The sequence below is a fragment of the Rhineura floridana genome, chromosome 6 (genome assembly GCF_030035675.1).
Source record: "Rhineura floridana isolate rRhiFlo1 chromosome 6, rRhiFlo1.hap2, whole genome shotgun sequence".
NCBI lineage: Eukaryota > Metazoa > Chordata > Lepidosauria > Squamata > Rhineuridae > Rhineura > Rhineura floridana.
The window spans coordinates 76,594,215-76,620,004 of NC_084485.1; the positions used below are offsets into that span (position 1 = coordinate 76,594,215).

The 25,790-nt window shown below is 43.5% G+C and overlaps 1 protein-coding gene across 1 annotated transcript in view; it reads right to left on the reverse strand.

Moving 5' to 3' along the window:
- Positions 1-25,790, reverse strand: part of MICAL1 (microtubule associated monooxygenase, calponin and LIM domain containing 1) — a 57,196-nt gene that overhangs the window by 4,675 nt on the left and 26,731 nt on the right. Inside the window, exons 4-23 of the mRNA XM_061632493.1 lie at positions 25,369-25,485; positions 24,235-24,336; positions 22,393-22,548; positions 21,700-21,800; positions 20,021-20,278; positions 18,499-18,614; positions 16,068-16,194; positions 15,562-15,646; positions 12,881-13,028; positions 10,618-10,805; positions 10,204-10,313; positions 9,890-9,940; positions 7,533-7,707; positions 7,165-7,250; positions 6,315-6,957; positions 4,760-4,836; positions 3,813-3,914; positions 1,900-1,993; positions 1,668-1,767; positions 493-566 (exon numbers count right to left, since the gene is read on the reverse strand). Coding sequence (XP_061488477.1) covers positions 493-566; positions 1,668-1,767; positions 1,900-1,993; positions 3,813-3,914; positions 4,760-4,836; positions 6,315-6,957; positions 7,165-7,250; positions 7,533-7,707; positions 9,890-9,940; positions 10,204-10,313; positions 10,618-10,805; positions 12,881-13,028; positions 15,562-15,646; positions 16,068-16,194; positions 18,499-18,614; positions 20,021-20,278; positions 21,700-21,800; positions 22,393-22,548; positions 24,235-24,336; positions 25,369-25,485 — 2,910 coding nt within the window. The remainder of the gene's footprint in view (positions 1-492; positions 567-1,667; positions 1,768-1,899; positions 1,994-3,812; positions 3,915-4,759; positions 4,837-6,314; positions 6,958-7,164; positions 7,251-7,532; positions 7,708-9,889; positions 9,941-10,203; positions 10,314-10,617; positions 10,806-12,880; positions 13,029-15,561; positions 15,647-16,067; positions 16,195-18,498; positions 18,615-20,020; positions 20,279-21,699; positions 21,801-22,392; positions 22,549-24,234; positions 24,337-25,368; positions 25,486-25,790) is intronic.

Consider the following 25,790-nt stretch of genomic DNA (forward strand, 5'->3'; position numbering starts at 1 on the left):
TGATTACCTGGAATGGAACTTTTTACAGGTTTTCCATTAGAAGCAGGCACAAATAAGATACCAAAGCTGTACTGGAGTTCATTTACTTAGGTAACTGACTAACTGGTAGACAGTGAGCATCTCAGTGCTTAAAACAATTCTGTTCTTGGCTCTACCTACATCTTGTTTTATGCAATTGACTTTGGTTCCCTTGAACCCCAAGAAAAGTGGATACAATTAATAGATAACAAGCTTCTCCTTCATGTAAATTTTCCCATCCAGAGGAAACCGGACTACACATGACTTTTCCCCAAACTGCTGCCTTCCAGCTGTTTTGGACTACAGCTGCAGTGTTTAGTCTGTTAACCAGTTTACATTAATTAATTTTGTGACTGCCTGAAAATAAGCTTCTGCTTCACTGGTGATCAGTTATAGAAATAGCTTGGCAATTGTTTCTTGGGTTTTCCCACATTTCCTAGTATCAGCTTGGAGAACCATTATATTCTCTCTTACCATCCATATTATCGTATTGCCGCAGTTCTTGGTCCAGTTGGCACTGCTGTTCCTCTAATTTCAGCTCTTGCACCCTGTGAGGTATAATAATTGAGAACTGTTGTCAACCATCATTGAGAAGTTCATGGCAGCATGCAAGATCCTCCACACACACCCACATACATCCTTGAGGAGTCTTCCCATTGATTCTCTCTTTGTTAGTAACTATCCTCTGTATGCTGTCAGCTCAAATATCCATATACTTTAAGGTTCAGCCAGAAAGAACTATTGCATGGGAGTGACGGTAGTAATGAATTAGACAGGTTTGCCTTGTCTAACAGTAGCTTCCTAGAGAGATGGCCTGTGATAACAAATACTTTTGGATTTTACTGAGGCTTTTCGAACTACAGGACATTACCAGTGGAATGTGTTTGCTACCTCCAGACTTTTAACAGTGCCAATTATGCATCCACAGGCTCCTATGGGTTCATACTCAGTATTCATATTGTTTGTCTACGTCAGCCTTCCCCAACTTTGCGCTTTCCATATGTTGTTGGATTCTAACTCCCATCAGCCTCAGCCACGATGGCCAATGGTCAGGGATTACGGGAGTTGAAGTCCAACAAATATCTGGAGGACACCAGGTTGGGGAATGCTGGTCTAGGTCATATTCTCCCAGTTTCATATGTTAGCCTTATAGTAGTTGGTTTTTGTTTCAAATGGGTTAGCTGTTTAAAACTAAGTAAACAAGGGGGATGAAAATGACTATTTGAAAGGGGACTAAGAACTGCTACTAGATCCAAGAGCAGAGACCAAAAGCATCTCTAAGCCCTTCAACCTTTCCCCCCTTCATTTTGTAGTTTTCTTCATGGTCCAACTCTGTCTGACACAGTGAGCTCTAGAACTATGAATATGACCTAGGCTGGGTTCTTGCAGCACTCTGGTGGTGCTGGAGCCAGAAAAGCACCACTTAGGCAACATGAAAAGCTGAGAACTACATGCCAGGAGGCCCTCCTAAGACTCCTTCACAACCAGCATTAAATAGTTTCCCAAGAGTTGCTGCTGTTGTGAGGAGCAGCCAGAGCGGCTTCTTTGATTGCCCTGGTAGAACAGGAAGAAGTAGGGCTGTGCCAACTCCCCTATGATCAGAATAACAGTACCAAGTCTAAACTGCTATGACAAGCAGGTTCTCTTACGCAATCATGAGGTCAGACTCCTCACACATCAGGCTATTCTTCTTTTGGACCAGGGACAGCAGCTGGTTCATCCATTCTTTCTTTAGTTCAGACTCTGTTCCTTGAGGATAAAGGAAGTAAGAAGTTATCCTAATAGCACAGCTGCCCTAAGAACAGATTAGCAATTTTTGGAACATATTCTTCATAGGCCACAGCCTCATCCCCATCTCTCTTGTAGGAAGCTCAGACTTACCTCCCTCTTCCCGCAGAGATCGCTCCAGCTTTATTCCCTGTTCTTCAAGCTCTCGGAAAGTCACTTCAATCTCTTCTAGCCGCCTCTGTATTGACTGGAATGCCCAAGCAATAAAAAGTTGTTCAAACTCAGCAATGATTTTTAAGTGTAAGGATGAGGCACACACCCCCCCCCAAGTGGGTGTGGATAGCTTCCTGGAATAGCCAGAAGACACAGGGACACTTCTGCGATTGGGACAATAATCAGCTGTCTATTTTTTGACAAAATTTGACAGTGGTCATATTGACTATGAAATAAAAAATCAACTTGTGTTGACTCATGGTTTCATGTAAAAACCTAAGGGCACAATCCATTTCCTCCTGCATACACAGCTGTGGATGTGCAGGCTACTTGGACTATAAAATGTTAAAGTGTTTGAACAATCCCGGCAGTTTCAAATAAAACCCAAGAAGACATTTAGGCTCTTGAACTTTGCTGCCATGAATGTTATATATGCACACCATTTGCTGTCGATAATTGATTACAACAGTTTAGAATTTGTCAGCTGTTGAGAAATAACAAAAGTTTTATAATTTGCATCAGCCGCCATCACTCTCAAGTATTTCTATAAATTAAATTTTGAAATACTTTACCATTAGTTGACTAATCAATTTCGAATGAAGAAATAGTCAACCTAACACTTCACATATTACAACATTCCTATACAAAAGGTATTTCAGCATAGGAAGTAGGATGGCAGTTGCATGCAACCTGAAGATCTTACATGTGAGCTTCAAATGTATACAGTCTATATAGTAGTTATATGTGGCTACAGGTCAGTCTATCAGCCTTCCTCAAACTAATCCTCTCTTAATTTTTTTAAAAATAATTAATAGCATTTCTAAACTGCTTCATATTTTAACATCTCTAAGCGGCATACAAAAATACAACATAAGAACAATACAACAATATAAAAACATCTAGCAGGGACAGGATCCAATCTTACGGGGCTGGGGCTGATAGGAGTTGTAGTCCAAAATTTTGGGAGGGTATCAGGTTCCACTTTGGGGAAGGCTAATCTACATGTATAGGAAGAGGCATTTATAATGGACAGAGTCTGAGAGCAACTAGGGTAAGCGGGGGGGGGGAGGTGAAGTGAGAGGTTATATCTAAAGTAACGAGTAGAGAGAAGGCTCCAAACCGGAGAAAATAGATGGGACATGGGTGATATTAAAGCCAGGAACATTCATTCATTCATTCATTCATTGGCAATCACTTGTGGCCGAGTGATTGTCTTCCAAGATAAGGTCTTTAACAGTGGGTCCGTAAGTGACTGTGGAGGCCAATTCTAGATCCACACAGCCTCCCGCAGTGAGGACATCGGTTTCCTGATGGACTATCAAGTCAGTGGAAACGGGATATTTTATGACATCAGGATTGCTTTTTAGTCATTTATTTATTTGTTGAATCCACCTTGGGAGGGTATACATCCTAAAAGATGTATAATCCATCCACTAAATAATAATTTTGAAACAGATAAATGATATCACACATCATTAGCAGTAATACAGGGCAAACACTGGTATCACACAAGAGTTTCTCACAACACAGCAAGGATCTCACACACACTCCTACATGAATCTTTAAGCACCCATGTGCTGGGAACCCTGACCGGAACATATAGGTTGTTCACAACATATATTTCCTGTGGGAAATGTGTGTATATCCATGTTATACCATCAACAAACATTTGCCACATGAAGTATGTAGCTGCTTATATCAATGGAAATTTCTGAATATATCTAATAGGATGTGATATAGTATATTGCAACGTATCTAAGTTTCCACTCTTAACTTTTATACCCCATTACTTGCTGGGATGACCTCTGTAGAAGTAACAACTCCCTTCCACGAGTGCAGCATGCAAGTATTACCTGAGCTTTGCAAAACCTTTTCATTTGTGCTTCTTTGGCTCGTCGCATCAGTGTCTTTTTCCATGTTGGATATTGAGGTTCTTCAGTGAAGTTCAAGGAATGCTGCAACCGCAACACACAAACAAGGATCAAAAGCATATCCATCATCTAGATTGCAGCCACAGCAGCAGATTTAGCGGTGAGTTCGAGCTGTGTGGGAAATTTAAAGCCTAACACCACCCATCAAATTAGGACTAGGGAAGAGCAAATTCCTGCATCACTCTTGTCCACATCACTCCTACACTCCATGGATTCGGAGGCCAGTAATGGAACTGGCGTCAGCTTCCAACTAGCCATACTGCATGGCCATCTACTTCTGAGACTCCTTCATTGATGTGAATTGCTGGGAAAGTGAAAGCCTTGTGGACTGTTGCCGCTAAATTCAGGGAGGAAGAGATAGAGCAACAGGAGGGACCAGGAGAGACAGACCAGAGAAAGAGAATGAACATATAAGCAGGAAGAAAGGGACAACAGAGAAACCTCAGCGGTTAGGAAAAAAGGGACAACAAATGCAGAGAAACCAGTGGCAGTGTAGGTAAAAAAAGAGCATGTGATGGAATGCAGATTTTAAAAAGAAGGTGGCAGGTTAGCCTGTGAGTGGGGAAACAAAAGAAGAAGGGTGCTGTAAATAGGGGGGAAAGGGTGCTTTTGGGGGGAGAAAAGGGTAATGTTAACAGAAGGAGTCAGAGAGACCTGCAGTATTGAGAGGCATGCTATGGGTTGTTTAAGAGGATGGCTTTAAAAGACAACGCTGAGTTTAAAAAAATGAAAGAAAAATGCTCTCCTGCTCTTAAATATAGTGATGATAATACAGCCCTCTTACTGAAAATGTAAACGTGGCCCTGAAAGTGATGTGAGCTGTGAGCTCCTGCTGTGGAGGAGTTAAAAGTGTAGGCCTCTGCACTCACAAGATATGCTCCAAGATCTTGACCCTCTGCTTCTTCCTCTTGCTCTTCTTCACTGTCACTGTCAGTCTCCAGAGAACCTGTCCACACACACAAAAAGGACAAGCTATTGTGACAGACATCTTTGAAGAGGGCACTATTTCATTCATCTTTACATTGACCTATACAGAGATGGTGCCATAGGTAAAAAGGTAATTTTGGTGGTGGGGTGGAGTGATGCTCTCTGTTATAGCTATAGACATCTGAAAGGAGACCTGGTTTTATATAATGAAGTGGGGAGACATGCAGATTGGCACTGTGTTCATTTCTTGCTAATGGGCAGTGAAGACAGTCACTACTGCACCATTCAAAATGTGGGTGTAATGCTGTTAACAAGAAAAGCCCTTCTCACAGGTTGATACTGCAGTGTGTGAAACAAAAGCTTTTCTGTGCTGGTCTGAGACCCAAACAAAACTGCTTCATAGAGGCCAGTGGCACTACAGCCCTTAAGAAACTTTCATGAGAAGCATTGGCTGTATGTTGATTAAACAGGGCACAAGGTTCCTATTCAGAAGGTTTATAGTCTCAAGAAAGAGGGCAAAAGTTAAGGGAGATGACGGCAAAATAGAATATGGGAGGGTCTACTAATACTGAAGTGCAGAAAAGAGTCTGGTAAGCTCCTAGAGTAAGACTGAGTAGACAACCTAGGGATTGCCCCCCCCCACTACTGTAATCTTACAGGTTCATTATGTGACCAAGGATCAGGCAATCTAGGAGGTGCACGCTGAACCCAGGCAAGCAGTTCAGACTTAAATATATATATATTATTGAACAAACCCTTCACAAATATTGGGGCCTCATATTGCTTAGGTCCTCTGCTTCTGCAGGGCCCTGCCTGTTGCCTGGGTAAATGGGATGAATACGTCTCTTCCCCAAAATGCGTGCTGCAAGCTGCCGGATCCCCTGCTCCTCACAGTCATTCTGCCCTATGCTGACTCTCTTTCATTTCCCTGCCTAGATTTTTATTCTTCAATCCCCTCCTCATAGAGCAGCTTTAACTCCCTCTCCACAACCACTCTTTTCCAGCTGTCATTCCCCTCCTTTTCCCCAACATCCTTCACAGCAACTGTTGCTATGAGGGACCATGGGAAAGGACCAGAAGCAGCAGCCTCCCTCTTTGGGCCATGATGGAGGGAAATCTGATCTGCAAGGAAGGGCCTCAACATTGTAAAATGCTCCTATTTAAGAAGAAACAGGCTACATGCCCTACATCTCAAAGAATATTATGACAGAATTTGAGACTGCATAATGGAGAAATCCCACACGAGCAGATAAACACCCCACCACATACAGACATGGAGGCACTGATCAGGAACAGATGTGAAGCCAGGATCTGAATATGTAACTGTGCAGTAAAGAGCAGAGCTTGGCCTTTGATGCTCAGGGTTAAATCAAAGGAAGGGGAAGGGCATTTCAATGGATCTGATAACATTTCATTCAGTTTTGCTGAGGATTCCCCCCACCCCATTTTAATTATCTGCCCCAAACTTTTGGGATAAGGCATGCTATATATAACAACCTTCTGAGTCTTTGCTGAAGCTGGATTCTTCCACTGTCATATCTGGAAAATGAAATGAGGCTGAAATTGGACTCAGTTTGGATAATTCAAGCTTTTCCAGGGTTGACAAGCAAATCTTTCTCCTCTGCGTGTTTTCATACTCCCTCTGCTCTAATCTGGGGTTTGGAGCAGTTGGCACCTTTCCAGAAACAGTAGGATCTATACCAGCTCCTTGCATTCTTGTAACCAGGTCCCCATGTCTCTTTTCCTGGGACCAGCTGTCCGTCCAATTTTTTAGTTCAAGTCTTGTTTTTATAGGATGGGCCTTGCCTCCATCTATGTCTTTGTCTACAACATGTGAAGCTAAACCAGCCTCAGAAACAAAGTTCCCCAACTTCTCATCCTCTACAACAGAAGGCTGATGATGTGGACCCTGGGATGAGTTCATAGTGTCAGAGCCTCCACTTTCTCTGCATGGAAGTAAGCTGCAGCTTTCAGCAGCTAATTTATAACGTTCTGCTGGTTGGCCTGTTGACAGTTGATCTGTGAAGGAAGACAGGTTCTTATCCAGGCTTTGTAGATATGAATTTGTTTCCATGTTATTGTCCTCAGCAGCCAAGTCTGGAATGCCCTTGTCTGAAGGAACGCGGAGTTGGGAGGAATCCTAGCAGAGACAAACACAAAACAGCCAGCTTTCCAAGCAAGCAAGTTCGAAGCATATTGACCAACAGCGTGACGGAAAATGGTTACTAGATGGCTGGGAAGTACTATGGAATAAATTATGGACAGAGATACGAGGTTAATGATCAGCTAGGGAGTGGCCTTGCCAATCAGCACCAAATGCATCTTATTCTGAAAACGCCTCATTTACCTTACGCGCTGCTTGGCCAGAGATTTTGCTGCTCAGTGTACTCATGTCTGTGGAGGCAGAACAGTGCAGCATGCAATAGAAATTACCTATGAGTGAAAACAAGATAGATGTAATCAGGTCAAGGTACATTTCTAGCATTCATCTGACTCACCAATAAAGGCCACTGCCAGAGCATTATCCTCAAGAAGAGGAACAGTGAATGTAGCGGGGGGGGGGCACAGCATGTTTGGCTGCGTTTCTAGGAAGTGGAAGCACAATGCAAAGAAAGGTAGCCAGTATGGATTTCAGAGAAACCAGATAATGCCCTTGTCTGCACTGATGGCTATGCCATTCAGGCTTGCCTACTGCATATTCTCTACTCCACTCACCATCATCTTCATTGAAGGCAAAGTCCCCCAGCCGCAGTGTCGTCTGACAGTGGTGACACTTAAAACAGCCGCGATGGAAGAAGTGTCCCTCAGCACTGACTCGCTCCAGGATGTACACACGATCTCCACAGAAATAACAGGCGTCACTGCTCCTCTCAGGAGAGCTGGGCAGGCTCTGCCAAAAGACCAGATCCCCCTCACCTTAGGGCCATGTGATCCAAGCAATCTCATCCTCCCAGCAGACTCACTTCCCAGATCAAATCTCATTTTGTTGATCTGTGGTCTTAGATGTCATGGATCAACCATATAAGAGATATAACAAAGACCAAGAGTTTGGCAGTGGGGTGGTACAGGTGACAGCCAAATTCATGGCAATGGCACACGAGGGTTAAAGAATAGGCTTGTTCACACATTACACTGAACACAGGTATAAGCGCCCTCTACAGATGTACAAGTGTATGTGTGACGGAGTGTACCGTGTTTGATCTGTACAACTGCTGAATGTTACATGTGAACAGGTCAACTGTTTGTGTATACAGGTACACAGACTCATTGAATGTAACATGTGTGCCCCCTAATGTGTCCTTGCAATGGGTAGCAAAGTGGACAGTTTATCTGCTAGTGATATCAGATGCAGGTCTTCCCCTCCCCACCCTCATATACTTGTTCTGTTATCCAGAGGTCGCAGGTCCCAGATCTCCATTTCCAATCCAGATATTTCATACTGTGGGCAAAGAATGAGGAGCCCACATCATGAGATTTGATAGCTGGATAATTTGGATCTCAAGGTGCTCAGGACAGTGTGATGCCCAAGTCCTGTTTTTCTATTTGGGCACTTTTCAAAACTGTTCCCTCTGAGGCAGCCATATCACAACCCACTCACTGCTAGAGAAATGCCTTTACAGGGGCTTCTGAGCTGGTCCAACACAACAGCTCCCTGTCCCGGACAGATATACAAAGATGAGGTGAGTGGGAATGAAAGACAAGGATGTTCTTGTTGATGGTTGGAGCTACCTGAATATCCTTCCCAGATGAGATCTGCCAAGCTCCCTCTTTGTCTTTAGACAATTAATAGACCTTTTAATTCAGTCAGCTTTTAATGTAAGATCTGCCATTTTAAACTTTTAGTGCTAAATGATGGAACTTTTCTCATTTTGTATTATTAATGTTATTTATGGCTGGTGTTTGATTGTTACTACTATTTCCTTTTTTAAACTTTTATTTTTTGTCCTATTTTTAATTTAGGCTGATTTGAATTCTTTTCCTTGAAAAACAGGATATACATATTAGCAGGGCTGGTGGCAAGCATGACTGGGAGGGCACCAACCTGATCCAGGCCCATGGGGCCATAGCCCCACCCCCTCCTGATACAGGCGGTGCAGGGCCAATAAGTCCACCCATATGCCCCACCTACCTCGCACATCAGTGTGCATAACATGTGTGCATAGCACACATGCCTGCTATCAACCAACTGTTCTCTATGCACAAAGGAAAGCACATCTGCCTGCTTCAGCCTCCAGTCTTTCCCTCCAGACAAATATATGGTGCAACAGTTTTGTGAAAAGAAAGGAAATGAACAGGTTTCAAGTTGAGCATCTTAAAAAAAAATCTGATGGGCCATGGCAAAGGTCAAATTAAAATTGAGGCAGGAATATGCTGGTGGGATTTCCTGAATGACATTTCACAAATGGAATTTGACTCTTGGGATAAGTCTTTGAACTTTATTCTTAAAGTTCTTAGTCATATGTCAGTTGCAGTTAATAAATTGCTTGCACTGGATTTCCTATCATGTGTTAAAAGGCCAGAAAACCTATATAGTCAATAGCAATGACTCAAATATAGAGGATTAGGGAGTTTCTGTAAATGTAACTGCAAGAAATACTTGTGCAAACACTGGGTTTAAAAAATGGAAGTTTTCATTAAGTTTTCCTCCTTTTCAGTGGCAGTTAACATTCCCATCTCTACTCTGGACCCAGACAAGGGCTACGTCACACATAATCAAATTCCTGCAACAAAGGCATTTCCATGTAGGAATTCGCAGGAAGCCCAAAGCGTAAACATAACTTGTGACGATGCTACGGTAGGAGTTTCTTGCTGTGCATATAAGCAGTGGAAAGTCGCAGCTGAGCATAGTTTCCATAGCCACAGCTGGTCATAGTTGGTATGCTGTGATCCACATGCAGGTTTTATGTTAATTTTTTCAAGTTAGTGCTTTCCATGTGGGAATCATTATATATGATGACAGCCAAATTGAATGCTGATTCAACCTATTTTATCCCTAGAGCATCAATGCACAACCAAACGTTAGGACACAATGTCCTAAATGAAGCCCTAAGTGCAATGGCAACTAAACTTACCCCAACCTCTTGCTTGGTCCTCTTGGTTTGGTCATCCCATGTGGAGCTCTCCTACAATCAAAAGTCATGTCTTTGGAACAGCAGTAAAGAGAGAAGGCCCAGAGCCCTCACTTCCCAGGTAAAAACGGGCATCCCCTGCCCCCTTCTCCTTACTAGATGGGAACATCTGATGGTGGGGAGGGCTTAAGTAGTCTGGGAAGAGATTGCACCAGACACCACAGAGTCACTAGCCAGCATATAAGGTACCAATGAATGCATCAATGGAAATGTCTGGTAAAGAACCATCAATGGCTGCTGGAGAGAGAAGGACTCACCAGGGTCCGCTTTCGTGAGAGAGACAGACTTTTCTGAAGCTTGCTGAGGAAGAGGATCGCTCCCTTGGTACCAAGTGGTGACAGAGGTTTTGCAGTTTTCTCTTCAAGTTCTGCAAGAAAGAGCACATTTAGGAACACGGGAAGCTGCCTTATACCAAGTCAGGCCATCTAGCTCAATACTGTCTACAATGGCTGGGAGCAGCTCTCCAGAGTTCCCAGCCCTTCCTGGAGATGCCAATGGACTTAACCTAGAACGGCCTGGGGGGAGTCCTGAGGCCAAACAGAGAGGCTTCGAAAGCCACTTCCAGTCCATGGGTCAGAGGTTCACCACCCCATTGTAAGGTCTTGGGCAAGTGAAGGGGCTTATCTACCACACTGTGAGTGCTATATGCAGGATTCCTTGGGAGTCTCTACCTGGAGAGATCTTGAAGGCATCATAAAACTGGCTCAGGTAAGTGATCAAGCCAAGCCGCTGAGGCTCAGACATTGAAGCCATTTCAGTGCTGGAGAGAACTGGAGGGATCCCTAGCTCTTGTTCAGCCACGTTTAAGGCCAACTGGTTGTTCCCAATGGGGTTGTTCTGGTCCAGGGAGTTGAAGTCTCTAGAGAGGAAGATACAAGTCATATCAACTGACACAGCCCCAGTACAGAGAAGCCTCCTTTTTAAAAAAATCAGGCTCTACCTTTTAACCAGAGAACTGAAGCAGAAGGTGAAGTGTGTGTTGGTTGGTTGCTTTAAAAATGATTGTACAAACCCCCAGTTCATGACAAGTTGTTTAAGTGAACAGACTGCCATGGCACCAGCAATCAGCCATTGCAAATTATGTTTCACTTTTCTTCTTTTTTTTAAAGAAAAACAAGAGCAGCTAAACTGGTTCCACTAACTAGCCAGCAGCCTTGACTAAATTGGGAAAGGAATATTGTCCTGCTTCATTTGGTCACCAAGCATGGGCAAACAAAATACTGCTGCCACCCTATCAAGATTTGGCAGGCAAAACTGTGAAGCATGAATCTCCCCATGTGGGGATTCCCTGGCTTTGTGGCCATTAACCCTCTGATCACCCAAATTCCTCTAGGAATAAGATACCTTCAGAGGAGAAGGCTCTGTCTGTGGCAGGGGTGGGGAACCTTTTCCAGACTGATAGCCACATTCCCTTCTGGGCAACCTTCTGAGGGCCACATACCAATGGTAGGTGGGGGCCAGAGGTAAAAGTAGGTGGAGCAACTAATGTAAATTTTACCTTTGGACAGTAGGGTAGTTTTGCACATATTCATGCACCCCTCTCTCTCCTTTATCCAGGCATGCAAGAGGCATTTAGAGTACAAGGACACATTTCAGCCAACCAAAGACACTCAAGGAAGGTGCAAAATAGGGCTTGTGGGGTGTGTGGCCTGGGGAGAGGAGGTGTGGTTGAGTGGAGGTATACCTGGGGAGAGTCCTGAGGGCCAGACGGAGAAGCCTGGTGAGATGTATTTGGTCCACTCCCATCCCCTGCTCTGTGGCAATGGGCACATGCCCCACATTTGCTTTTAGGTCCATCCGCACATTCTCTATGAATGGGGAGAGGGGTAGGGAGGTAGTGTTATGTGAATGGAGGGCTGCTCTGGGGATGAGGCTTGAGATATGGTAGCTTCATGCACCCGACGTCAGCAGGTATCTGCAGGCCAACATTTTTCAATGCCTAGCCTAGTTTGTCCCTGATGCTTGAGGCACAGGGGAGTCTCCTTGGTTCTGAACTTTCAACAAAAAGAAAGACTAGGATGGAATCATTTAGCAATGCGGGAGCTTTTCTGAAGTAGAACTACATAGAACAGAAAAGTTTCACCTTCACCAAAGAGGTGGTAGCACCATGCTGTGATTTCTAGGGAAAAAAATAGCAGATGCTGATCAGTTCTGAACATCTCAAAACTGGAGCAAATCACCAGATTAGTAATGGAGATCTCTATATACTAGGTCTGTGGCTCATACAGAGAGCTTCTTAATACTGATTCACACATGCCTGTACATATCTTGATGACTCTAGCATCAAATGGTGATTTGCATGTGTGAATGTGACAAAACGGACAACTAACAAGAGCTTGCAGATCACTGCACATTACCTCATACCTCTTTACTTTGGCCTTTGACACTTATTTTTCAGACCAACCCTATTTGTGTGATTGTAATTTCTTTTTAAACTGTTTTGAAAGTTGTATTTTAAATTGTTGTGACCTGCCCCAGAACCTTAGGGGGAAGGGCAAGTAAAAAATCTAATAAATAAAAACAACAAATACTTTTCAGTGTGCTTGATTTACATATTCAGCTGTGTACCATCAAGAGTTGAGAAATCAAGTGATGTACAGGCACATATGAACAAGTCCTTACTTTAGCCCTTTGGAATGCACAGAGTTTGCTGAAAGGGATGCACACGCCTTGGTGCTGCCCAAAGCGCTCTCTCTCTCTCTCTTTCTCTCTTAATAAAAAGCACTTAGCAACAGAACAAACTGATCTGCTCAACAAATGTAAAATAAATTTTCTACAAATGCACAGTGTAATTGCCCTGAAGAAGCCTGCCATGAGTGGTACGGTAATGGTCAATAGTTATGCTTTTACAAAGTTTGCCTCTAATGTGCCTGCAACACTTCCCAGCAATAGGAAGCATTCCCTTCTTTCATCTTTTCCACAAGGGACACTCACAGAAGATCTGGTCGGAAGTGATGTATGAGAGCACACAGAGCCAGGCCACTTTTCCAGGAGCATGTGAAGTCCTCTACTTTGATGCCACGATAACTTGCGGTGCTAGCTTGACACCAGCTAAGGAGCTCCTCATAGGCTCTGTTGGTATCTGGGGGGAGGGGGGTAAGGAGAGGAGAAAGAACAAACGCAGGGAGATAAGAGCATAGCGGGCACAGAATTGAAAGAGAGTCACTTGGCCCAATTTCCAAGATGTCTCCAGTTACAGTATTTCTGCAATACACAGCAAGAAGCTTTTCAGCATATCAGGATGTTATTGATTGACCTTTTCTTTCTCCATTGGATCTCAGAAAATGGGAAGAACACACACACACACACCTAAGTACCAACAGAGACAAGACAGTGTTTGTGCAATATTAGTATTAACCTTAGGGCTTGCTATTGTACTCCAGCTAAGCAAGGGGCTCCATTCAGCTTGCTGGCTGAGGATGTGAACATTTCCATGAGCGATAAGACTGCATCGCCCAGAGCCACAGCCCTGATGCAGCAGGAAGAACAACAACTGAGGTATACTTTGTACTGCTTCAATCAAGACCAGTGCAACTCAGGACCACCCTGGTGCCATGCAGGATTCCACACAGCAATCGCATAACCCATCATGGCAATCTATAGTGCAGATCCCATGGCTTAATTGCACATCAACATGCAGCTCACTTCTAACTGATCCTTAGATTTGCACCCATAAATGCACAGTCTAAAAGCTTAGTGGAAGTGAACCAGCTAAGTCTCCCTAGGAGATAGCAGTCTCCAGACGCCATTTCTAACAAGACAGTGAAGAGGCAGAACTATCACAAGGGCCTACAAACCATTCCATCAACAGGACAATGCCAGCCAGTAGACAGCCAAGGGGAACATACTGGAAAGTGGAAAACAATGATAGTGTAGGAGAAAATAAGAGAAGGAACAAGAGAGAACTGTAATTGAAAGACGGATGGGAGAACTAATGGGACAGAGACATACATGATATGGCCATACGCGCGCGTGGATCCTGAAGGCACAAAAACAGTTCAAGAAATACAGGGCAATCTGTGGCAGTTTTAGTTTACTGCATAGAAAGCCGGACAGGAAAATGCTACAGCTAAAGCAGTGTCACCATTAAACTCTCTCTCTGTTTTTTAAAAGGGTCCCATATGGGGGGGTGGGGGGGTTCTTTCCTATAGAAGTGATAGTTTAGGAGCAAATGATTGTGACAAATGTGTGTTGGCCCTTCGGGGATGCCTATGCAGTAGGCAGACAAAATTCTACATTGTTACCTTGTCTCTCTTCGGAGGCAGGTGCTTTTTACATCAACATTAAAGGGAATTTGACCTTGGAAAGATTTGGACTGTGTTTCTCAAGAGGACCTTGGTATGTCCACAATGCAACAAAAATACATCTAGGTCCTAGTCAATTTCTGGGATGCTAGAAGGTACTCCGGGACCAGCCAGTTATGTCTTGCAGAGCAAACCATGTTACAATCCAGAGACAGCTGGCTGGCTGGCTTTAACAGACCAAAATTTCCTCATCCTATTAAGGTGACCAGCTTCCAATTCCTCTGCCTCAACTCTACTACAAAGGTGCATGGCGTGTGATTGTGAGGATATTGCAGGGAAAACAAGTGTGTTCTTGGGATCTATCTCCAAAAGAATATCCTCCTGAACTATTTTTCTTTTGGGATGACAAATCTGAAGCACTTTCACAAGCTGAATCATAGAATGGGGCGATTGTAAACAAGTTGCAAAAAAGGTCTCATATATACTAATAACAAGTTGCTTACACTGATATGCATACTCTCTGCACTATTTCTGAAAAATTCAAAGTAGCCAGTCTTAACACTGATACCACTCTCTCTTTTAAGAAAAAATGGCTGCAAATACTATTTTGCTCATTATAGACCAATGAGCAATGCCAGACAAGCATCTGTCTGGGATGCTGCAGGCGGTGGATATCCTGTTCCAGATTCAGTGAGCCTCTTCCAATGTTATGTTTGATCTATGTGCAGAGTTGTGTATATTATTCACATGCAGAACTGAACATCTCGAGCAGCTCAAGTTTCACCATTTTTTAAAAAAGCAAGTTACTAGTCTTAATGAAGGCAAAGAAAGGCTTGAAAACATGCCAACTATGTTTGGACAAATATCAAGAACCAAAGTACAGGATGGAGTAGGAAGTTGGTGCCTTGCCCATTACTAGCAAAAACAGAACTTATAAAAAAAAACCTAAATATATGCAAATTCTTTCATTTTCTTAATACATATAGGCCACTGAATTCAGCTTTCCTTGTCAAAGTCTTCCTTTATTTGCTTTTTCCTTTTGTTTTTAGCAAAGGCAACACAATCCTGTCTATAGAGAAGCAGGAACAGTATATTAAAGTAAATACTTGGGATCACAAGGTTAGTCCCACTGTATTCCTCATCCAGGTCAATCCAGATATGTGCTGTTTGGGTGCAAAGCAGAACCCTAGTGAAGGAATAGCAAGCAGGAAAGATCTGTGCACAGCAAAGAGTCTGCATAGCTGACTATGCAGAGAAATCCATCTAAAGAGAACAGTGAGCGTGAGTAAGCAGGGTAAGGTCAGAGAGGGCAGTTGTTTTCAAGTGGATCCATGCAGCCAGTAGCCACAGGAGAAAGCCATCCAGACTTGCCTTTGCAGACTATCTCCGGGCTGGCACGACTTCTCCTTTTCTTCTGATCCATTTCAACTTCTCCCATCACATACAGATTGTGAACCTGGAGGCAGATGCATCCAGTTACTTGCTATCACTGTCCACAGCTTGGATCCAGAACAGGACCCAGCTAATTCCCTCAGGTATGCAGCTTCCCAGGCAATTTCTGTGAACCCTCTCTTTTCAGCTTGGAAAATGCACCACACCCAATTCCTCGGCTGAGAACAGCCAAAAGCACCAGAACGGCACGGAAGAACATTGTGCAAGGCACACTGTGCTGTGGGTCCTATCTCAGTGAACACCAGCATCCTTATACACCTGTTACTTGTTGGAATACGGCTCAGGGAGGTGCAAAAGTGGTGTGGTGCAAACATTAAAAAGTTGCAAATAAGAAGGCTGAGACTTTGTGAAGGCAAAGAAGAGACTTGGAAAACTGTTGAGGAGGAGGAGATTTCTGCCCTAGCTCCCAATAGCAGGCAAGGTACCTGAGAGGCCTTGATGGCTTGAAGGTTGATGTTTGGGTATCGCGTGGTAGGGTCAATGCTGTACTGACTGATGTTCTTGTTGGTGTTGTCAGGTGAAGTCTGCGACAGCCGCTGATAAGTGCTCTCTCTGGGTGGAGATTAAGCAGGAATGTTCTCCTTTAAGTCCCCCAGCAGCAAGACACATTGTGCACTCGGGATGCACACAGAGTCAGCCTTCAGCATTTAGGTGCCTTCAGGCAAAACAGTAAAGATCACCATCCCCTCTTCCTTCTCTTCTTCACAGCAGTCCCTCCTCACTCCTCTTGTCAGGCTCTGGGGCATGAGCAGCAACAGGACGTTCTTTGGCTCATTCCTACAACTTCATCAGATGATACCTTTCTCCTGTCCCCCCGTTCCATGTTCTAGGCTACTCTTATAAACAGCCCTGCAATCTCCTAGATGCTGCAGCAAGCTTTGCCAGGGAAACAGGAAGGGGCTTTTTAACCATTTCTCTTCTGTTCATTTGTTCACTTAGAACCATCCATCCCCAGCAGCTTTTCGCTTCTCGGGTGTGACCTTTTTGCACACCAGGGAAAAAGCAGCTGGGAGGGGGATGATTTTCAGCAAATACTTAGACAGGGAAGGGTGAAGCAACCCTTTCCTTTCCCTGCATCATTCCTCTGCTGAACCTGCAGCTTTCAGAGGCTGCTCTCATTGGAAACATGATATTTATGGTTGTGTGTAATGTGTATTTTGGACCTGGGAATGTCAGGTAATACTCACTTTTAGACACTGTGAAGCAGAAACTGACTTGAGATACAATTGCAGTGCACACCTGTGGCCTCCCAATGGCTATAATTACTGAACCAGAGGGACTCTCTTAAGCTGAAAAATCTCCACTTTATTCCAGCCCATTACATAGCACAAACCTACCAGAGAATTTGAAAGCCAAAGCCTCAGAGAAAGATACCCTGCTAAACTAAACCAGCTCAGTGAGGATCTAGCAGCTTTTGTCTTCTATCAGGGCATATCCACGCCATATATTTAAAGCATGATTATACCACTTTAAACAGCCGGGACTTCCCCTAAAGAATCCTGAGAACTGTAGTTGTTGTTTGATGCTGAGAGTTGTTAGGAGATCCCTATTCCCCTCACAAAGCTACAGTTCCCAGAGTGGTTTAACAATCAAACCCTCTCTGTGAGGAGAATAAGGCTCTCCTAAGAACTCTCAGAACCTTTAACAAACTACAGTTCCCAGGATTCTTTGGGGGAAGCCATGACTGTTTCAAGTGACATGACAGTGCTTTAAATGAATGGTACAGGTGTGGTGTAGTGGATAGAGCAGCCTTTCCCAACCAGTGTGCCTCCAGATGTTGCTGGACCACAACTCCCATCAGCCTCAGCCAGCATTGCCAATGGTCAGGAAAGATGGGAATTGTGGTCCAACAACATCTGGAGGCACACTGGTTGGGAAAGGCTGGGATAGAGTGTTGGATTAAGAGCAGGAAAAGCTCAATCCTCTAGTCACCTATCAAGAGGATAAAGCACTATCTCATGGCATAAACTAAGGGCACAGTGCTGACATGATGATGAAATGTACACCACCCTTAGCTCACTCTCTTAAGGGATACAAGTGTGATGAGTGAATTATTGTTAATAATAGATGAAGCTGAGGGAATTAGCTCTTAGCAGGCAAGTACAGGAGCAGCCTGGTAAATACACCCACAAAAGTGTGTGTGTGTAGGCATGTGTGTGTACACTAGGTTGCTGGGGCTGGCAGAAGAAGGATGGAGAGCTGCATTTCTACTGTGCACGGAAGAGGAAGCTTCCCGCATCTAGCAGCCCACTTGGTTTCTACGTTGGGTGCAGAGGAAGAATGGAGCTCTCCAACCCCCTCCACCAGCTCGCTCACATGCAGTTCCTGGTGGAAGACTGGACAAGAGAGTCTGAAGCAGAAGCCCCTTCAGTAAAGATTGTCTACCTATACTTTAGAGGGACAGCCCATCCTCTGCACTTTATTATTATTATTATTATTATTATTATTATTATTATTATTATTATTATTATTATTATTATTATTATTATTAATTTATTAATTAATTAATTTATTTATTTATACCCAGACGTTTGGCCAAAGGCCCTCAAGGCGGCTTAAAAAGAAAAATAAACACAAGTATAAAAATCCACCAATAAAAGCAATACAATTTATAAAAATTAAACTAAATAACAAATATTATTAAGGAAAAAAAAGTCCTTCTCAGAATAAAACTGCCCAAGACCCTGGAAACCTTTTCTAGACAAAATAGGCAGCACTGGCTCAGTACAGCAACAGCTCTCCTCCTTACTTTGAACAAATAACCTGGAACATATACTGAAATATACTGAAGCAAATTCCAACACCATCACCCCACCATCCCTGCAGACAGAGAATATCCCTTCTCAGACTGCTCACCTCTCTGCCAGCACATCCAAAGGGGGCATCCCTGAGGCCCATCGTTTTACCATCCAGGCAGCATCAAAAGCTGCCAGGAACCCTCTGCCCACACCAGTGCCCAAGGGCCAGAATGGCTGGAGAACAAGAGAGAGAGAGAGAGAGAATGAATAAGATACGTTTTGGAGTGTTAGAAAATTAGTCTCTGGGATACAGCAGACATTGGCTTGCAGTTCAACTACATTGAAACTGGACAACTGCAGCAGGAAATTGGGACTCCAGGATGAATCTGGCAGTCATGGTTATTTCACAGTGGTTCCTCTGTGTGTTGCATGTTGTTTGGGAAATGTTTACATTACACTAGATGGGGCTCCCTCCACAAGTCCCTGCTCAACTCCAGGTATCAGCTGGCAAACTCAGTTTTGACAGATAAAAAGGAGAGCACAGTGGAGTGTGTGAGTGCAAAGGATAAAATGCCAGATCAGAGACAGGAGGTTTCCCAGCTGTTGGACGAGCCCTCCAGGCTAGAGAGACAAACAAAAGTGTAGGATTATTATTAAAAAACAACAACAGTGCATATAATCCCCAAGTTACCCTTAGGCTGCACAAAATCTAAAAGCCTTCATGCCCAAAAGGTCAAGTGCCTTCTCCCAGGCATTTTAGTATGTGTTTTTAAAATGTTTTTTTAAGTGTTTTTAAATTTGTATATTTGTTTTTAATGTTTTTAATTGTTGCAAACCGCTCAGAGAGCTTCGGCTATGGGGTGGTATACAAATGTAAATAATAACAATAACAACAACAACAACAACAATAATAACAAAATGACATGGCTCCCTGCTAGGTCTTGGGGAAGGATAGCCAGTCTGAGAAACAGGCAGATTTAAAACTAGATAGTATGTTGCTTAGCTCTGGATTCCCACCAACCTTTAAAGAATCTTTCAGTTTGCAACACCTTTTCTACAAAGGTTCCCATTGCAACATGGGAAGGAGGGAAGTGATTTTTCTGAACAATGTAGCCTTATTTATAGGAATGCACATTTCGAATTCTCATAGTAATCTATGCGAATAAGAGCTAAGCGATAGATAGCATCAGAAAAATTCCCATGGTAAAGCCATCCTGGGACTATACCATTGCAGAGAAGAGACTATATATTTGAATGCTCCCCTATGTAAAATATATATATAGGAAACTTCACGCAAGAAAAATTGTTTAGGCCTACATTTCTCTACCAGAAGCAATTGTTTAAGATGACTGAGCATTCAATAACGCAACCCTCCCCAACCTGTATTCTGAACTGGCACAATCTCAAGGCAGTGTAACGTTATTTTTCTGAACAAGTAGATCAGTCCATATGAAGATTTCTGAGTGAGAACTTTTTGTTTTATTTACTTATTTATTTCTTAGATTTATATCCCACCCTTCCTCCCAGTAGGAGCCCAGGGCGGCAATTACAATCAAGGTTGCTGAAAAATGTATCTCCCTCCCATTGTGAAAAGGTCCCCGTCCACATGCAGATTCTGATCTCATTAAGGGGACACTTACCTCCACCAGGCAGTCCCCCACCAACCCGATGAGCAGCTTGGTGCCATTGCAATCACGCACCAGAGCTGCGTTGTCTGAGCGGCTCATACAGGTGAAGTCAAACATGTCAACATCTGGGCGGCTGCGGTGGTTCAGTGCAAACTGCAAATCAGGCAGCCGGTAGTTGGTGGAGAAGTTGGCAGCTTCCTTAGCATAAGCAAGAAGAGCTTCCTGGTTCACATTCTCTGGAGACAGCAGGCTCTCTATGTCCAAGTTGTCCTAAGGATAAATGGAGACCAAAACATCTTTCATAATAATAATAATAAAAACAGCTCTGCAAATATACTCTTTAGCTTGCAACATCCCAACAGGATTTTTAAGTGCAATTCTCCTTAGGTCTTTCAGATACGGAGGGTTCAAAGTCATAAAACAATGAGTCATAAAAGCTTTTCTCAGTGAGAAGACATCAGAATCCCCAACACAGGAAGGATTCTGCATGTCCAAACATGCAGAAAACTACAGTAAAGAATTCTGGCCCTCCTCCAGGGCCTTTATAGAATTCTAGTTGTGTCTCACCTGCTGTGTTGTACCTCCAATCCTCTCTCTCTCTCTCTCTCAATACAGCAGAGATGGGGAACATGTGGCCCTCCAGATGTTGAACTACAACTTCCATCAGCCCCAGCCAGTATGGCCAAATGTCAGGAATGATGGGAGTTGTAGTCCAGCAATTTTTGCTGGTCCCAAGTTCCCCATCCATGCTCTACAGTTTCCCATTCCAATTCTGGTTAAGTTTCCAAGTTTCAGCAGGACAGCACCGGACACCAACAACCAAATGTTATGTCTCCCATCACAATAATGTCTTCAGGAATTTTAGCTGCTACACCAATTGATAGTCTGAATGCATTTGTTTGGGCCAGTTTGCCAATCAATTCTACTGATTTTATAAAGTTTTTTCTTGGATAGTAGTACTTCAAGCTGCCATGTGTGTGTGTTTAAATGCTCCCCCATAGAAAATGCGTTCTGCACATCAAAAGCTAGCGCACTGGAGACAACAGTTTAGTTGAGCCTCCTTCATTTCATGCTTGTAAATCACCTTGACACACATGTAAAAGGCAATTCCTAAACAAACCAACCAACAAATATGCTATTTTTCCGCATGAAAGGTCATCTCCCCACCCCAATAGTCTGAAGTGATACAGTTCACCAATGGTTTACCCTTGGGTTTTACTGAGTGTATAAAACGGTCCTTGCTTGGAGACAATTCCAAGAATATTTTTTTGAGTTTAGGTTTCAAAATCATACAGACATTTTTCTTGCATGGAGAGCAATGCATGTTGCAGGTCATGTATACCAGTGAGCCATGAGCACAAATGACTGGTGTGCCTTCAGTGGGCTGTCTAGATTTTCTTAAAACACACACAACATACATCTAATTAAAACCCCAAAGAGGCTGTGTCAGTCAGCTCTCCGTCTGGCATGATTTTTCACCTCAAAAGCAGAGTTTGGAAAAGTTACTTTTTTTGAACTACAACTCCCATCAGCCTCAGCCAGCATGGCCACTGGATTGGGCTGATGGGAGTTGTAGTTCAAAAAAGTAACTTTTCCAAGCTCTGCTCAAAAGCATGTGAATTCAAAGCATGGTTTGGGGCTGCCCTCCTCTCCCGTGTGGGATTTGCTGGAGCTCCCATCTTCTTACGTACATTTAAGATGACTCCTTTTTTTAGCAGGCTCTGCTTCTTGGCTGTCATGACAAAGTAGTGGGTGTCGTCTTTATAGTAGACAATGTTTTCCAAATCAATACCTAGTATTATTCAAACACAAGCACAAAGTTAAAGACTGGTGGCTTTCATGGCTTTGAATTCATGAAAGGCTATCAACAGCTACTAGTCATGATAGCTTTATGCAGCATGCCTCTAAATACTAGCTGCTGGAGAACCACAGTGGGAGAGGGCTGTTGCCCTCACGTTCTGCTTGCAGGATCCTCAAAGCCATCTGGTTGACCAACAGGATTCTGGACTAGATTGGTCTTTTGGCCTGATCTAGCAGGGCTCTTCTTATGTCCTTGCAGAGTTTTATAGAGTTGGTACTTGGAGAAAAAATATCACATCTGACAAAGAAATCCAAATTCTACGCAAAGAAGGCCTGATTTCTTAAAATACTCAAACATATTTACACAATTTTATTCAGGTTCTATTAGAATTTATCCAAAATGGAAAGGATCCAGGGTGTCCCAGAGAACGGTAAAAAAGGGCAAATGAGACAGGTCGACCCTCTCCATTTGCTGAATGGGCTTCCCTGCTTTCTCTCATCACAAACCAAAGAATTACATAAATTTGATGGAGGGCACAAGGAAAGCCATCATTAATTGTAGGTGGGACGCATCAGGCCCAGACCTGTTTTGTTACAGAGGTTTTGGAAGAATTTCTGGTTGTAGATGCGAGCCACTCCGCTGATCTCGGCCACCTCCACCTCAGCTCTGCTGTGGTGATTAATGAAGTTGGTGGTAATGCCAATGGCTAATTTCCCACGGGTCTCCTTCCGCTTAAAGCCTGGGGATAAACGCATACAGAGAATTTCTCATTAGTCCTGAAGGAAAGGGGAGGGCTGACAGTTTGTGAAAAAGGCAGGAAAAAGGAAAGGAGAAGAACAAAAATGGGGCCAGTTCCCCCATCTGCAATATGGTAACTCCTGGAAGTGTCCAAATTAGTCTCTTTGTCAATATCTGTCTGAAACTGTGGAGAGCCAGTCAGTGTAGACAATACTGAGCTAGATGGACCAGGGGGTCTAGCTCAGTATAAGGCAACTTCCTATGTTCCTATGTACCTTCAGTAATGAAATAGCCAATCACCAGTCCCAGCTCCACTGAATTTCAGGATCTCTCAAAGAGTTTGGTGGAAGGTAGCAGCTCTCAAGAAACAGCATGGGGGAATTATATAATCATGATGGAGCATTGGAATAAAGCTCAATGCCATGGCAGGACAGCAATCACACACATTTCTTACAATCTGTCTCCATCTGAGTTACTACTGCTACTACTACTACTACATGTCACAAAGGCTGAATCATGTCTCATATTTGGGGAATTGTAGGTAGGACCTGAAAAATACTGCAACAGTATTTTTTGATGTGGGTGTGGGAAATGTAATGAAAGGAGAGGGGTAGGGAAATGATGGAATGGCAGGGCCAGCTCTGAAAATGGCCAGCACAAGCACCAGTAAAAGATGCAACCAGAGCCAGTTCACTGGTGCCAAAACATCTACAAAGAACTTTTGCTCTCCTCTTGCTTTTCATCTCCTCTCCTGCCCCAAGGCAAGATGCCTTTCAGTTTTTGTGATGACCCAAGCTATTGAGTTTAATGGCTGGTGTTGCTGCAGGCTCTAAAGGAAGAAGGTGGAACAAGCTAAATTGGGACAGCTGCTCTTGCCATCATACCTTAAGCCCTCTTAGGAACGCAGAAGTTCTCCTTAATTTGGTATTGAGGGTAATTAGGAGAAGCAAAGAAAATAAAAAGCAAACTCAGAATCTTCAGTGTTAAAATCATGATCTAGCCCCAAATTATGAAATAAAAAAATGTATAACCATTTATTAGCTTGCTTTTCTCTTGACAAAACTAAGCTACTTGAATTTAAAAAAACATAAAGTGTATTCATACACACACACACAGGCAATTTCAGTTTACTCTACTCTTTCCACTTACTCAGCTTTCAGATTTGAGGGCAAATATTAATACAAACACACGCACCTCATCCACCCACCCAAACAGGAGGTAGGAAGCAGTGTTTCCCTCAATTCTGAAAGACTAAAACAATTACAAAAGCTGAGGTTTTGGGAGGTGTTTACCATCACCAAATCTACAAACTGAACTGCATCTGCATTGAGCTGCCCTGTCTCATCCCATCAAGCTAGTAACTTCACCTGCTATTCTGGCCGCTAATGGTGCTTGATACAGCAAAAAGGGGGCCATCTGCTCATCCCAAGGTGAGAGACACAGGTTCCCTCTCTCAGCAGGAGCACTTCCCTTCTCCAAGGCCAATGTTGAGAAGAGATGCAATTATAGCCCTAAGAAGCTGTTGGTAAGATGCCTGGAGCTGTCTACTGTTGCATCAAAAAAACAGGAGTAAACAAATTAATGTCCACAACCCTGCCCCACCTCCCTGCTAAGAAAATTCTCCCACAAACCCTCAGACAGCATGGAAGGAATGCCCCTAGGCCACAGGCCTTAAAGGATTGCTTACCTTCTGGCACAAACCTGCCACCGCCTGCAGAGATGAGGACATCAAATTCATACTGGTTCAGGGGAGAGGAGCTGGGATGCAGCACAGCTCTCCAGCCAATGGCTGCAATTACAGGAGGGAATAATCAAGATCCTTGCGGCAAAGGTTGCCAAATCCACTAGCCCATTCTTCAGACATGTATGCTTATAAAGGAAGCAAGGACAACGTTTGGGTGACGTGAGCTCCCTGTCTCAAATCCAAGCATCAGCCCAACCCTATCTGGCACTTGCTGAGGGCACCACAGCATCCTGGTCTGAAATCCAAGAACCATATTCTCCACTTGCGCAGACAACTTTGGTGATGGGATTGTCCTCGCAGAGGGACCCATAGCCATTAATCAAAACAGAACAAATATAGCAGGCTAACCAACTTGTGCTTCAGAGCCATGGGTATTTTATTTGTATATTTATTAAATTTCTATCTTGCCCTTCCTCCCAATGGAGTTGTGATATCAGAGACCAGAAACATTTTGAGGGGAGAATGACAGGAGCTGGTTTCTTTCTGGTTTTGTTTCTATAATACAGCAAGGAAAAGCTAAACATTTGCAAGCAGGGGCGGAATAGAAAATAAACTCATCCATCCTTAATACACCATGACATCCTGTGATTTTCCCAAGTAGACCTTTGAAAACCTGAGTTTATTTTGCTCCTGCATAATAACATCAGGGCCAAACAAATTGTATGGATTGTTTCAGGGCCCAAAGGATACTGTATCTCTAGCCATAAGTGTTTCAATTATTTATCTGCACTTTAGACTCAAACAGCAGCAAAATAAAGCAGCAAGGAAGCCTTTTGTTATGGAGAGAAAAAAGCAATTCTCAGCATAGATAACAGGGTCTCTTGACCCTAAAACAGGGGCAGCCAACAGGGTGCCCCCCAGATGTTGTTGGACTACAATTCCCATCATCCCTGACAACTGCCCATGCTGGCGGAAGCTGATGGGAGCTGTAGTCCAACAGCAGCAGTAGTACTCCCCCCCCCATTTTTTGAAATCCTATTCACATTTTATAGCTGCACAAACAGGTGATGTGGGAGAGACTTGGACTGGATGCATTGCCTTTATGAACTGCAGGGGGAGGACTTCTGACATGCTTACCCTGTCCATTTGAATTTGTTGCCGGTGAAATGAGACTCTTAAACTGCACATTGGTGTGAATTTGAACCCCCAAGAGTAAGGCAACTTTCAACAGGATCAGCTGCAGCTGACGGATACCTGCAGACAGAGAGGGAGGGGATTACCAGAGATGGTCCAATTAAAAAAACAAAAACTGTGCCCATTTCAAACTGCCTTTCAAGCAATCATTGTCTTTAATCCCAGCTCTACCTTTAGCCACCTCTTTTCCTGTTTCAGAAAGAAACCTAGTCCATGATTTCCCTGCAAAAGTCATGGGTTTGGAAACTTGTGGTTGCCCCCAGCTTTAAGAAGGAAGATACTGAGCCCCAAAAAGTCACTGAATACACCACCATGAAGTGTTGTCCAGAAACAGGAATGAGCAACGTTAAATAAACTCTAATAAA